The sequence below is a fragment of the Ochlerotatus camptorhynchus genome, unplaced genomic scaffold (assembly GCF_037179485.1).
Source record: "Ochlerotatus camptorhynchus isolate MF236.1 unplaced genomic scaffold, CSIRO-AGI_Acam_v1.1 ptg000221l, whole genome shotgun sequence".
In the NCBI taxonomy this organism is placed as follows: Eukaryota; Metazoa; Arthropoda; class Insecta; order Diptera; family Culicidae; genus Ochlerotatus; species Ochlerotatus camptorhynchus.
In genome coordinates, this window is record NW_027040711.1 from 233,250 (window position 1) to 249,005 (window position 15,756).

The 15,756-nt window shown below is 37.7% G+C and overlaps 1 protein-coding gene across 3 annotated transcripts; it reads left to right on the plus strand.

Moving 5' to 3' along the window:
• The first annotated feature begins 1,609 nt into the window (after positions 1–1,609).
• Positions 1,610–5,772, plus strand: Prp4k (Pre-mRNA processing factor 4 kinase). 3 transcript variants are annotated; one of them, XR_010517757.1, is made up of 7 exons: positions 1,610–1,757; positions 1,909–3,325; positions 3,382–3,971; positions 4,042–4,150; positions 4,213–4,749; positions 4,811–5,174; positions 5,608–5,772. XR_010517757.1 is itself a non-coding variant. In XM_065225084.1 (7 exons), the coding sequence occupies exons 1-7, from the start codon at positions 1,738–1,740 to the stop codon at positions 4,833–4,835; spliced, it is 2,628 nt and encodes an 875-aa protein (XP_065081156.1). In that variant the 5' UTR covers positions 1,610–1,737; the 3' UTR covers positions 4,836–4,970. The 3 variants fall into 3 exon arrangements, 2 of the variants coding, with proteins under 2 accessions (XP_065081156.1, XP_065081155.1); XM_065225084.1 differs by lacking the exon at positions 5,608–5,772 and having other exon boundaries at positions 4,213–4,574; positions 4,645–4,749; positions 4,811–4,970; XM_065225083.1 differs by lacking the exon at positions 5,608–5,772 and having other exon boundaries at positions 4,811–5,561.
• Positions 5,773–15,756: the final 9,984 nt, after the last annotated feature.

The following is a 15,756-nucleotide window of genomic DNA, read 5'->3' on the forward strand; positions in this document are numbered from 1 at the left end:
ACATCAGAAAAAATAATAGACAAGTTCTTATTATAAACGTTGTTTACTTAATAAATTGGCAGAATAGTAGTTTTAAGCCCATCAACAATTACAAATAATGATGTAGTTGTAATTATCTGACCTCTAAACCGTATTCTTACCAAGGTCCTAAGTAACATTAACTTTGCAACTTTGGTCCTAACTGATACAGAAAAAAGCCAAAGGTCCTATGTAACAAAACCACGAATTAAACCTGAAAATTATGAATAAAACGAAGAAACATACACTTCAGTCGAATTCTATGTGTTTCCTATGCATTTGAGAATACAAAATATTATCGTTTTATGTCGTAATTAAAAAAGGCATTTAAAAATATATTGTAAAAATTCAAATCAATTTTTCTCCAATCAGCTTCAATGACAGATAGGACCTTTTGAAATGTTTGTCTAGAATGAGTGTTACATTGGACGATTTGTTTTACATGATACTAGATTCCCTTTCACGAATGTCATAGTAGAGTACCTAACTTTAGATTGGCCCCGCCTTTAGAAAATGAGCACCAATCATGTTAGGCAGTCCAAATGACCGAAGTAACAAACATGTACCCATCATTTCAAACTGTACATTGGACAATTTTTGACCTATGATTATCTTAAATAAATGAAAGTAAATTTGGATGGATGTTTTTGTATCACATACAATGATAGAAGAGCAATAGTTTGTATCGCTTAACTCGATTTGTTTACATTTGTTACATTGGTCTATTTGAAAAGTGACGCGAGAATTCTTGATTACCGATCACCTTACACGTAGAAACACGGTAGAAACCCTTTGGTTCCGGTACTTTTTTACTCGACTTTTTATGATTTTAAGCTGAACATTGCATTAGGTCCTAAGTAACATTGATCGATTCTCTTCATCGACTTTCTCTTTCGTTAATAACTTAACTTGGGTATAGAACCGTTTCTTGTAATTTTTGTCGTAGAAGAAGATAGAAAAAAGCTTTTTTCGTCGATCTGTGAGCTGAAAATAGCTGAGAATGTCTAAACATGGCCGTAAGGATGCAAAGAGAAAGTCGTCGAAGAGAATCTGTCAATGTTACTTAGGACCTAATGCAATGTTCAGCTTGATATACACGGAGAAAAAATACTACCCAAAATTTGAGTTCTTTTTACTTAATATTGACTTCAGCCTCTCCCTTGCACTCGTTATTGTTGTCAAAAAAGGAACAAGAGATTCGACCCAACGATATAGTTCAGCCTAATAAGCTATACTTCTGAGTAAAATGCATATTCTCAAATTTACGTGAATTAAACTTAATTTTGGGTAGAATATACTTAAGAGTAGGTAATTTTTTTTTGCTGGTGTTAAATGGAAACTACTATATGCGATTTACTCAAATTTGGGTTATTGGGCTGAACCCCGGAATCGAGGGAAAAGTACTTAATTTTGGGTAGTTTTTCATCTCCGTGTATGAGTAAACTGATCTCATATATGGGTTTATCTCATTGGTCGTGTAATTCATTCGTCAATCTCGATTAAGATTTTTTTTAACACCTGGCATCCCTGGTCGGATTTGACAGCAGCGAGAACGAAAAGAAGAAAACTCTAATTTTCGCAACGATGACGACCTGCCTCTAGTGGTGCGCGTTTGTTGCTGAATAAAATTAATTTTTCGCTTTGCAAACAATATCAAAACTATAAGAATTACCAATAAACTTATTCCTCTTAAAACAGTGAAGTGAAAAAGTGCCACCAATGGCTTCCAGGGAGATAGTGTAAGTATAAAACATGGATTTTCGTTTTAGCCAACAAACGTTTCCAAGCGTGTCATCAAACTCCATGTTTGACAGTGGATGGGTGCTCCGTAGTGGGGATCTCTTATAAGCGAAAGTGAAAGTTTTCTAATTGAAATTTTCTTCATTTTAGTATTGCGTCGGACGATTCCGAGTCTTCAGACCTGGAGGTGAAGTCTCCGGAAAAGTTGGATCTTAAAAAGGCTAAAAAGCATAAGAAACATAAAAAGCACAAGAAGTCTAGCCGTGTCGAAAAGGGCGACAAACCTAAATCCAAGAAGCATAAAAAGCACAAACGTAAGCACCGCGAGGAGGAGGGAGAGGTCTCTGATTCCAATGATGAAGATGAAGAGAGCGGAAAGAACGGATCAAAGATTGACATCCGGAAGTTGGAGCATGCTATCCGGGTGAAACCGAAGGATGACGATAGTAGACCGAAGGATAATGGAAATTTGAAAGCTTCATTAGAAAAGCGCAAGCTTTCGGTGCCGGAAATATCGACCGACCCTGAAAAATTGGTCGCTATCTTGACGCAATCGTTGGACAAAAATAAGCCGACTGCGGAGAAGGTAGCTCAGCTGGATGTGGTGTCCATCGAGAGTGACAGTGACGGAACGATTGTGGAAGATGCTCCCAGTCCGGATGTTGCCGTTATTGAAGATGAGCTGAATCTGGAGGATCTAATGCGACAAAAAGCACTGCTCCAAGCCCGATTAGGAGAGTTTGCTTCCGATGAAGAAGAGGAAGAGGAAGGCGAAACCCATGATACATCGGATGGTAAATTACGCTCAGGAACGAGTGATAAGCGGAAAAATAAGAAGAATGATGACGACGTAATTATGATTGAGGGTGATTCTAGCGCTGAAGATGTTAACCGTCTTTTAAAGAAAGCCCGCCAACGGAGTCGTTCACGAGGTCACGAGGATTGTAAAAGAAAGACCTCTGATTCGGATAAGCGCAGCAGCCGAGGAGAAGTGGAAGCAAAGGTTCGTGCAAGGCAGCAGGAAGTGGAACGAGAACGGGCACGTGATGAAAACCGGCGGCAGCGTGAGCATGAAGAATACAATCGGCGAATGGCAGAGGAACGTTATGAACGGGAAAGGGCTCGTGATCGCGAAAGAGATCGTGAACGTGAAAGGGATCGCGCCAGAGCGAGACAAAGGGATAGAGATCGTTCCATGGAGCGTTACCGGGATCGGAGGAACTCAAGGGATCGCCGTTCGATGGATCGTGGAGGCAATGGTAGGAGGTTTGGTTCACGTGATCGTTATCGTGGTCGCAGCCGGAGTAGGGACCGAGATCGCGATTGGGACCGTGATGATCGGGGCCGTTATGATCGTGATAGAAACGATCGCAACGGACGAGATCGGCGAGGTGGCGCAAGGCGCAGGCCTGAGGATGACAAATTCAAGGACTCGTTGAGTGAAGGGCTCAAGCTGCAAAAGGAATCTAGTAGCGATAGCGAACTGGAGGACATCGACATCGACGACGAGGAGGATGAAGAGAAAATCATCGAAAAGAGAAGAAAGCAACGAGAGGAGCTTTTGAAGGTAATTGGTCGTTGCTTAGAGAATCAGTTTTAGTAAAATCTTGTATTATATTTTAGAAACTTGGCGTCACAAACGAAGACAGCAATCCACCCCAGGAAGCACCTAAGGCAATCGTAGATGAAGCCAAAGTTGAACCGAAACAAGCTCCGAAGCATGTTCGTAACAGTAATCATATCGGCAAATCCCGCAGAAAATCAGACGACTTTTTCGTCATTGAAGAACCGTCCAAAGTAGATTCCAACAATGCTAAAGATTCACTTGATGATTCTTTAACCCCACCGATTCCAATTACCAGAGTAAGTGCGGAGGAACGTATAGAGTCCCGAGACGATGAAAAATCCAAACAGGACAGGGGAAGCAAACGTGCCGAATGGGACATGTTTGCCGAGCAGGATATTGACTCTAACTTTGATTCACCGAGTACGGTGGTAGCCAATAAGCAAGGCAACGAAAACCCTGCCCTGACCGACAACTGGGACGACGCTGAAGGATACTACCGCGTGCGTATCGGAGAGGTACTGGATAATCGCTACGTAGTCGCTAACTATACGGGCCAGGGTGTGTTCAGCACCGTAGTTCGTGCGAGAGATCAAGCTCGAGGAAATGCGTTGGTTGCAGTCAAGATCATTAGGAATAATGAAATAATGTAAGATGTTTTTTTTTGCTCGTCATCATCTAGAGTGTAGAAAACTAACAAGTTTCGTTTCAATATTCAGGCACAAAACTGGGCTCCGTGAGTTGGAAACACTGAAGAAACTCAACGACACTGATCCTGAGGATCGATACCACTGTCTCCGTCTGTATCGTCACTTTTTCCATAAACAGGTTTGTATTCTTTATCTTTTTCAGTTGATTGATCGTTTAATTTTTGGATTCTCTTGAAACAGCATCTTTGCATGGTCCTGGAACCGCTCTCTATGAATCTGCGAGAGGTACTTAAAAAGTACGGCAAAAACGTCGGTCTCCACATTAAAGCTGTTCGCAGCTATACGCAACAGCTGTTGCTGGCGCTGAAGCTGCTCAAGAAGTCTGGAATTCTGCACGCAGATATCAAACCAGACAACATCCTAGTGAACGACAACAATCTGGTGCTGAAGTTGTGTGACTTTGGCTCGGCTTCCTCGATCACGGATAACGATATCACCCCGTATCTGGTATCACGGTTCTATCGTGCTCCGGAGATCATTCTCGGCCTTCCGTACGACTATGGAATCGACATGTGGTCTGCCGGTTGCACCATCTATGAATTGTATACTGGAAAAATCTTATTTAGTGGTAAATCAAATAATCAAATGCTTAAATTTTTTATGGATTTAAAGGGCAAGATACCAAACAAGATCATACGGAAAGGACAGTTCAAAGACCAGCATTTCGATCAGAACTGCAACTTCCTATCGCACGAGATCGACAAAATTACGGAGCGGGTAAGTTTTTATATATCTTAAAAACAAGCATTCAGCCCATCAAATGTTTCCCTTTTTCAAGGAAAAAGTCGTCGTCGTTTCGGTGATTAAACCGAACAGAGACTTACAGCAGGAATTAATCGCCGGTCAAAACCTTCCGGATGACCAGATTCGAAAGGTTTCCCAACTAAAGGATCTACTGGACAAAGTTTTCGCCCTGGACCCGGCAAAACGAATTTCTTTGAACCACGCATTGGCGCATCCCTTCATTCAGGATAAGATCTAATCAGGATAATCCTGCTTTAAAAGCGGTAGGACCGCCTTTGGAAGCGACGCGCTCGTACGAAGACTCATCTTCGTATTATGAAAGAATAGATCAGTGTGTGTGATAAGCATAGAAGTACGCGTTGATGATCTCTTGTTTTTACGATGCAAAAATAAGAGAGGTAAACAAACTGAAACTCGTAGTTGAAAACAAAACAAAAAATAATATGCAAGATGAAACTAACTGTAGAAAAACAATCCGTTTAAATTATGATTTCAAAATATGTAATTCTGTAGAAGTATTAGTTATTATGTGATTCATTCAGCAAGTTATTTAGATCGTTAAAATCAGTTTTAACCGAATTATCTCAACCAAATTGCAACAAATAGCTAAATTATCCTTCAAGAAAACATTTTGTTTGACTCGAAACAAAATATTTCCATTAAGTTCAAAACAAAAGCAAACAAAATAAAATCAACTTATAGAACAGTATATCATAGGATCAGAAGGCGAAAACAATTAAGAAAAATAAAATAGAACATTCATTTAACCAAAACAAACCAAACCACTATCAAGTGTTAGTATTTTGCTATAGTGTTCAATCTTCGTTTCAGCACATCGATCACTCGCTTGAGGCTGGCTGGCCGCGAACGGGACCGGATCAAAAACGAGTCATCCCACCAACGGCCACGCAGTGCAGTCCCAACTCACCTGCCTCTCTTTGTCAATCTCAAGCCACCACACGCGATTGCTCTCAATCCTGCAGCTTTTACATAAAATGGCAAAAGCTACTACCACAATTCTAATCCAATGAATACCCAATTATCCAGAGTTGTAGAGCGTGTGTGTGTGCGCGTAAGGTTGAGCAGTGCCTATTTTTTGTGGCGCCAGAAGAGGTAGTGACATAATTGACATTTACAAAACAATTCTCTTTTTAGTTTGATCCTTTTAATTTTCGAACCTTTTCCATTCATCCGTTAAATTTGCATATTCGTTTCGATACTTTTTGTCTCACCTTTTTGAAATTTGTCCAAACTGAGAGAAAACCTAGCCATTCCATAGGACTTTGCTGTGAACGATTGATCTTCTGCTGTTCTTTTCTTCTCTTTTATGACTCTTTTTAGGTTCCAAGGACATGCATGCCTGCTGCCGGCGGACCAGTCAGGCCCGAGCGCATCATCTAGTTCCAAGTAAGTGCTTAGAGCTAGTTATCGTTCTCATTAATCGACTCCTCACTTTCCATATATGTAGCGATTTTGAATGGGATTGTTATTCTATATCTCGATAATTCTATAACTCGATGGTCCTTTGAATATCGAGTTGTAGAGAGTTCACTGTACTGAAAAGATAAATTTTTATCACAAGTCAGGCATAACATTTGATAACGGCACAAAAGCATTTGTAAACAAACTTTCTAATATATTTACAAATAACTTATTCGTTTAATTTGAGGCAAAACTGTAGTAAAATTATTTATATTATAACTTTTTTTAATCAATACTTTTACTCCTGCATCTTAAAAACTGACTAGTCTGAGCAGTTATAACATGTTATATGCCTATCTTAATCATACTTTTCTTGTCGATAATTATTATAACATGCTATAACCAACAATCAATACGAAACTAACGATTTTAAATTGGCTCACTACTTGACTAGCCTATTGGTCCCAAGGAAACGATTAACGTATCCCATTCTAGTCGAAATTCTAGTACTACGCAATGTTTGTTTTGATTCGCTATGAAAGTTTGACAGATAAAATGAGGGGTTATTGGTTTTTCCTATGTTTCGAGGGGTGAATCGATTAGCTTGGGACCGAAGAGAGTACCAGAGCTGAGCCAAAAAGTTGAGCACGTTATTTCGGGAGCTTCTAGTCTTAGAGTTACCTCTATGCTATAACTCTGTAGTTTGAACAACCCACATAAAAATTACCATAAAAAGCGCCTAACCATCATTTCGAGTTATCATCCCAACTTTAGGTGGTATGGTCATACCAACCGGTTGAAACTAACGATTTTAAATTGGCTCACTACTTGACTAGCCTATTGGTCCCAAGCAAATCGATTAACGTACCCCATTTTAGTCAAAATTCTAGTATGTACTACAATGTTTGTTTTGATTCGCTTTGAAAGTTTGACACATAAAATGAGGGGTTAGTAGATTTTCCTATGTTTCGAGGGGTGAATCGATTAGCTTGGGACCGAAGATAGTACTAGAGCTTAGCCAAAAAGTTGAGTACGTTTCTTCGGGACCTGCTAGTCTTAGAGTTACACTCCCGATCATAAGTTTACGGACACCTCCAAAAAAAACATGACAAATTTGTTATGTTCATATCTCTGTCATGTTACGTCCAATTTTCGTTCTCTTTAGATTATTTGAAAGGTATTGAATGGGACTTTCCTCTTTGTTCAATATAATTTTCAAATTTTGTGTGCTAAAAGTTCACCCAAACGTACAATATTTTCGAGGGGGGCGACACATCTAAATCTCAATTCTAGATGCTCAAAAAATCTCACACTAGCGAATAAATCTTCGAAAAATCTTCTTTCATTTCTCGCATCTACTTGCATCGCGCATCATCTTTTTGCAGGAAATCTTCAAAATCGTGATAAATCTTCTTTCTGTCTGCTCAGCGTATGCGCAGCTAGCCACAGCAAATCACAATATTTCCTGCATCGTAGATAGAGTCGTCCCCCTCGAATATTTTTCAAAATTTACTATGAAGAATCGTGATTGATTTTTTCAGAATTGGTTTGGCCAAATTTTGAAATAAAAGTAGTAGTAGAACACTTATGCTATACCATTCATACCATTCAAATAACCTTTGGATATCGAAAATTGAACGTAAAATGAGAGATCATTGAACAATACATATTTGCATGGTTTTTTGGGGGTGTCCTTAAACTTATGATCGGTAGTGTACCTCTATGGTCATATCTAAAGAGCCTGAATTTATAAAGAGGCGACATCTTATCCATTTGACAGGTCTTCTGCTCGATTGGAATGACTTTTCTGGTGACTTTGACAGATATTCGATTGTTCCAATTTTGACATGTCGTCTCTTTATAAATTCAGGCTCTTTAGTCATATCATCTATGGTTTTGCTGTGCATGCACTTTGTTTATTTACATTTTTTCCACAAATAACGTAGTGAACGAGACTCTTTTGTTGTACCTAATAAACCTAATAACCCAACAATCAATACGAAACAATCGATTTTAAATTGGCTCACTACTTGACTAGCCTATTGGTCCGAAGCAAATCGATTAACGTACCCCATTCTAGCCGAAATTCTAGTACTACACAATGTTTGTTTTGATTCGCTATGAAAGTTTGACAGATAAAATGAGGGGTTCGTGGATTTTCCTATGTTTTGAGAGGTGTATCGATTAGCTTGGGACCGAAGAGAGTACCAGAGCTGAGCCAAAAAGTTGAGCACGTTTCTTCGGGACCTACTAGTCTTAGAGTTACCTCTATGGTAGTGTTATGCTGACACTTGCGTCAGTTTGTGTATCGTTTATATTATTGATAGCAGTTCTTATGTTTTCACTCCTTAAGACTTTTTTTGCCAGCATGAAAATTTGTAATAACTTTTTAGATAGGGGAAATGACGGCTTCGGCATGACAGACTATTTTCGGCAACCCAAATTGAAACACTATTTTCACTGGATTTTCTTACGAAAACACTTCGCTGAATGCATGCAAACGATTCTTTATGCTTTCAGCTTCAATTTGACTATATTTTTACCACTGAGAAAAAGCAATCTAGCAGGGTTTTCTTGAAATGAAACACACGCACTACAAATTGTAGCAGATTTCGAGTTGCCGATAATAGAACAGCAGATTTACATGCAGTTCAAATGGAACGGTTGCCGAAGAAAAACTGGTTGCCGACAATACTCGCTCTCACTAGAGAAGATTGGAGCTTTGTCAAAGCGTTTCAAAACAGTTTTTGACAATTCTTTCGACTGAAATTGTTAGAGCAGCTGGCAGCAAAAGATTGTGAACAAACCAATACTGCATATGTGTGCGTTCCATAGAGAAAAAGGCTATAGAAAGAAGGTCGCTGCTTAGGTTGCCGAGAATACGTAAATTCCCCTACTCATTCAAAGTTTCATATTTAAAGAACTTATCTGTTTCAGTTTCACCAATTTGTTTTCTACATTCATCGAGCATTATCAAAGTAACCCCAAATCAAAATACTGAAGTTCGGTCACAAAACTAAAAAAAAGTAGTGTAAATGCTTAAATTTCCGTTAACCATAAACATAGGGGGGCGACCCCGGCGTAGTGGTTAGTATCCATACCTCTCACGCCAAAGTCACGAGTTCAAATCTCACCCTCGGACAAGTCACGAATGACCCAAGAGCGTTAAAGTGACTATAAAAAAAATGCATAATAAAGTGCAGTTAAACATATTACTAACAAATTAACTAATGGATTCTCAGTACCAGTGCTTTTTCAAACAGGTGAAAAACACGAAAATTGTTTTTTAATATGTTTGTAAAATATGTTACACATACTATATAAAAACTATATACGATATCAACGGAAATACCCTAAGCTACAATATGGAACCAATGTTTCTAATTTGGAAAAAGCGCAGCGAGTAAATTTATTCTTTATATTATACTATCAAAGTTACCCGCATTATCAAAGATACCCCGTTTTACGGTATATATAGATATAATTTGATTTACGGTTTAGCGACTTTGCAGTCAATTTAATTGTTTATGAGAAAGTTTGAACATACTGAGAGGTAAGCACATATCATCGGTAAGAGACGTGTGTCTGAGAAAATTTGCGAAAAATCTAAGGGCACCGGTGGGATTCGAACCCACAATTCCCATTCAGTACACGGGTGCATTGCAAATTATACAACGGTGGACCTATGGTCTACGGATGTATTTGGCTAATGACATTTGAGTTTCAAATCCGTTTCCCACCCTAGTCTTTTTTTTTGCGCAAGCATTAGGGGAAACGCTCCTATAGTTGCGGTACGTTAGAAGCGTTAGGTTCCTATAGTTGTGCATGGAGATTCAATACACAACTATAGGAACTTAACGCTTCTAACGTACCGCAATTATAGGAGCATTTACCCTATATAGATATAATCTTGATAGAGCTGGAATTAGGGCGTAACAGCTTTTGTAAACAATGACTTCTGTCGATGATTTCTCGAAACTCAAGGCAAACCCACGCAAACCAACATAACCAACGGGAAGGGGAAGTGTTCCCCTACCCGATGGTGGCGATTATTTGAGTGGGCGAGCCTTGGTTTTTTAGAAATCGTCGAGAGAAATCATTGTTACCAAAAGCTGTTACGCCCTAATTCCAGCTCTATCTAGTAATGTCCTCCAATTTTTAGAAATACGTTTTCCGGCAAATTTTAGAAAAACCTACTTTTTAGAATGCATATATCATGTCAGAAGCTCGAGAGTATTTAGCAAATCATATGATTGGTCCCTGAGTTCACAATCCCTCACAAAAAATGCATGCAATAAAAAGTCTCCCCCAAGTTTTCAAAATGCTTTTTTGGGCATCTTTCAGAAAAAAACGTACTTTTGAGATTTTATTTATCACGTTCGAAGCCTTAAAGTATTTATAAAGTGGTATACGATATTTCTCAGAGAGCCTGAGCAAAAACAGCAAAATGTGTCCGCTCTCCCCTATTATATTTCCGTTGTACAGATGTGGTGAGGGATCCGCGAAACTAATAATATTGAAATTTAATGTTTAATGCCTTAGCGATAACTCATCTCGTCTAACATTTGGAGTAATATTTTTTGAATAAAATCTATGCATAGCCAGATATTAATGTTAACTGCAGGCTTAGGAAGTGAACCGAGGACTTACGTTAAATGTTCTAATTTCTGCACCACGCTAGTTGTTGAACATTCATCAGACGAATAAACATCGGATTCATAAAAAAGTCATACATTCAAATGAACCGCAATACAAACGATCCGGTGCAGCCTCGTTCACTTCCCAAGTCTGGTTAACTGTCAAACCCACGGTATTAGGTGCTGCGCGGCACGGTATTTGTAACACAGTAGACAAAAAATATAAAATTTCTGAAAGGTTTGAAGTTATTCCAAAACATTGGATTATGAATCTATCTAATACTATAGTATTATTATTATTATTATTATTATTATTATTATTATTATTATTATTATTATTATTATTATTATTATTATTATTATTATTATTATTATTATTATTATTATTATTATTATTATTATTATTATTATTATTATTATTATTATTATTATTATTATTATTATTATTATTAGTATTATTCTTATAAGAATTTAGAAATATTCCAAAGATCTGCCAAATATTTAACATTTGCATCAAATGTGGACAACAACATAGATTGTTGGCTTGCAAAGAATTTTGAAAATTGTCATTAGAAGACAGAAGACACTTTGTTATGCAGATAAACTTTGCTTTTCATGTTGTAATCAAAATCACACGTCAAAGAATTGTAGAATTGCAAGAACCTGCAATATTGACGAATGTACAAGTAAACATAATCATTTACTACATCCAAGAAATAACAAAAAAGATAATGGTGCAGAAACACCTGTTATAGCTGGCAAAGTAAATTGCCACACGCAAAAAATCAACTCAATTTACTATCAAATCATACCCGTAACCCTTAAAAATGGTGGTTATGAAATTTAAACCTTTGCATCGGTTGCCATCGGTCAGTTTGATACAAAACAAGATCGTCCAACAGCTTAAACTTATGAGAGAAAAGAAACCAATTACATTAGCTTGGACAAACTGTCTAATAGCGAAACCGTACAAATACTTATTTCAGGAATAAATAGAAAAAAAATTTAAGTTAAAAGACATGAGAACTATTGAACATCTAAATTTTCCTACTCAATCGATGGACTCTGAAAAATTAAAATTGAATTACCCTTATTTACAAGATGTGGATTTGAACTCCTATGAAAATGCAAAGCCAACCATCCTACTTGGTCTTCCCCACGCTTATCTATTGAAGGGAATTCAAGAAATATCACGGGGGTTTAACGAACCTATAACTAAGAAAACAAAATTAGTTTGGGTAATGTATGGCAGCAACCAAAATAACATGACGATTCAAAATCATGTGTTTGTGATGAATGAAGTGGTCGAAGAAGAAAAATCGATAAAGGAAATTATGACAAGTTATTTTTCCACAGAAGCTTTCGGGGTTCACGTAGGTACCTCAAAACGTCGGAAAACGTCCTCCAAGATTCCTCTCTGGAGCAACCATGAAATGTCGCGTGTGGGCGTGTTTATCCCACTCGAGCGCATATGCATCCTAAGTAAATAGTGCAGTCAGATTATTTAAGCGAGCTGTCGTTGTTTTGCCCTTCTTTTCATTTCTTTTCCTTGGCCTTGGTATTGACATCAGCTAAGACTTATGCAACTATGCGGGTTGGCTTATAGACTTGATCCTAAATTAATTGCCTCGCGGTAATAGAAGGTAATATATTCTAAGAACACATCAATGACCCGATTTTGTCCTTGCATCAAACTTTTATCTTTCATTCATTTTACATTTTTTCTCCTCTGTTCGGGACATAACACCACTGCGACCAGTAATTTGATCTATTATAGTATATCCCGTGTCCTTAGTTTAATGCATGTCGTTTTACTCCATCACTATTGAGAAATGATGAAGTATTCGGTTTTAGGCTGACAAAATCGGGTCGTTACTATACTGTATAAGATTATGGTTTCTCATCAAATTCATTCAAATCCTAAAACTCACAAACTTTCTCAAAGTCAATTTTTGAACCTCATTCTCAAATGCAAACTTGTATCACAGTAAAAAAGTTATTGTTTACTCAATTTAACCAACCGGTGAACACTCGTGTTTATTTCAGTTACCGTGGGACGTGATTTGTGATTAGCCCCGGTCCCTTTCAAATTGTATCATTATTTATGTACGGTCGTTATATTTTAAATGACGTTTCACATTCATCTAGTGATGGCCGATTTTCATTCGAATAATCGATTAATCGATTAACGAACCGAAAAGTAAAATATTTGTAATCGGTTATATCATGCCGATATGAGCATTAACATCTCCAGAGGATCATCACCGATTGTTTCAAACATGCTGCACTCTCATTGGTGGAAAAATGGCAGCACAGCGAACAAAAAAATAATCGATTAGTTGTTAATCGAGTAATTAAAAAATGGGACATCTCTGATTTTGGTGTGATTGTTTTGATAAAAATGAGCGCAAAATGTCATCTCTACACAACAAATGAACTATGTTTACCGATGAAATCAAATGAAAACTATATAGACCTTATAGGACGTTCCAGAAAGTATGAGCACACTTTATTATGGGAATAAAACAACGTTATGTTACTTTCATTTTTTTTTTCATTTTGTAGTATAGAAGGGGGTCAAGGACCAGGTCTTTGGTGTGTTTAGGCACCATGCATGCTATACCAGTAGACAGGGGGTCACAGCATCTTTACCAGCAGGTTAAATAAGTTCTGTGTAATTCACGAATGTGCAACAGGGCTAGTTGCAGTAACCCCAAATCACCCAAATGGCCATTCGTGAATTAGCTGCCACAGGGGAAAAGGTGGGGGGATGGTGCCGGAACATAAATAGCTATAACTTAAATTGGTTAATTCGAATACGTTACGACCTTTCTTCAAAGTAGGTTGTTCTAGAAATATATAAGCAAAATCGCCACCCAGCCTTAAATTACAAACCCAGCGTAGAATTTGTGTGGCAATGCTGTGTGTGTGTGTGTGTGTGTATTCAATCTTACCTCCACTGGCCGGCAGTGTAATTATGGAAGAAATTTGCTTACAACAATCCTTGATGTAATAAGTTAAAGCAAATTTAGTTCGGGAGTTAGAAAGCGATAGCGCTACTGCAGATTCAGCAACCCATTTCAGAATGCCTGGTAATTCATGTCTATTCCAAGGTTACTTTCACATATAATAAGCCCGCGTGTAAACACTACCGTTATCATATGAACAATGGTACTGCAAACACACTTCCAGGTTTCGAAATCTGGCGCGTATTTATTAATATTTGGAAATATGCATTTATGATTTATTTATAATCAGATGGATCTCACAATTACAATATCACTAAAAGCTTATTAAAACGTGATAGATTTTAATTTACGCTTATCCACACGCGAAAACTAATATTTTTTGACTTGGTACAATTAAAAAATATGCGGAAAATAAATGAAATCTGCGCCAGCGAAAACAAAACCCACCGTCTATGATTTTGTGACAAGCAATGCATAAGGTATAGGAAAAACGTAACGATAAGGTGGAGGACCCCTCAATTTAGCGTGACATAATTAATGCACGACCAATTCAATGGATTGATTAATCAATGAAACACTTTCAACAAAATAATCATTAAATTTAGATGCAATTAGGGGAATTTACGTATTCTCGGCACTTAAGCAGCAATCATCATTCTATAGTCTTTTTCTCTAAGGAATGCACACATATGCAGTATTGGTTTGTTTACAATCATTTGCTGCCAGCTGCTCTAACAATTTCAGTCGACAGAATTGTCAAAAACTGTTTTGAAACGCTTTTACAAAGCTCCAATCTTCTCTAGTGAAAGCGACTATTGTGAGCAACATTTTTTTATTCGTCAACCTTTCTATTTGAGCTGCGTGTTAAACAGCTGTGTGCAGCTGTGTTCGGCAACTCGAAATCAGCTGCATTTTGTAGTGCGTGTGTTTTATTGCCGCCCTCCGAAAGTATTGTAACTCTCGCTCGCCGTACTACAAACGACTGTTCAATTTTGCGAGTCGTAGTTATCGAAATTACAATCGTTTTCTCTATAATCGACACGTGAGACGCACGGAAGCGAACCTTCGCACGAATCCGAAAAGTTTTTGGTCGTTTGTCAACTCCAAACGGAAGGAATCCGGGTTGCCTTGTTCCATGTTTCTCGGGAATGACTCGGCTAATAGTGAAAGAGAAAAATGCGACTTGTTTGCTCGTCATTTCAAGCAAGTGTTCCACGATTTCTCCGCTACTGTTGGGATGCCACGTGATGTGTTTAGTTTCGTTATTCCGCGCATTTCAGAAATCACCATGTCACCCGAATAAAAATTTACCATACAAAAACAATAGAACCTATTGTTACAATACAATAAAATCTATTGTAGCAACAATAAATGTTATTGTCAAAAACAATAAAAATACAATAGAACTTATTGTTATTTACAATATAATCTATTTTTTATGAGACATTTACAATAGAAAAGGGGGGTTGTTAGTTACCGTAACCATAAAAAAATCAATTTTTTCTCTAACAAATTTGATCTCATTACAATAAATTTTATTGTTATTTTATTGTGCAAAATTTTGATTCCATAGAATTTGTTGTAAACCTATTGTGGTGACTATTTGATTATCTGGCCAATACAATAGAATTACAATAAGATAAATTGTCAACAATAGAATCTATTGTATTTTATTGGTATTTTATTGTAATTTTATGGTTATTTTTATCCGGGTAGCCGAAACACGCAATCTGAAGCTCTCGTTCGCCGCCGGACCTGACGGCATTCCGTCATCAGTTCTAAAACGTTGTGCAGCCAATCTCTGCCTTCCACTTGCGAGGCTATTCAATCTCTCGGCACAGCAATGTGAGTTCCCCTGCAGCTGGAAACTTTCTTATCTGTTCCCAGTGCACAAAAAAGGAGATAAACGGAATGTCATTAATTATCGTGGAATCACCTGCCTGTGTGCCTGC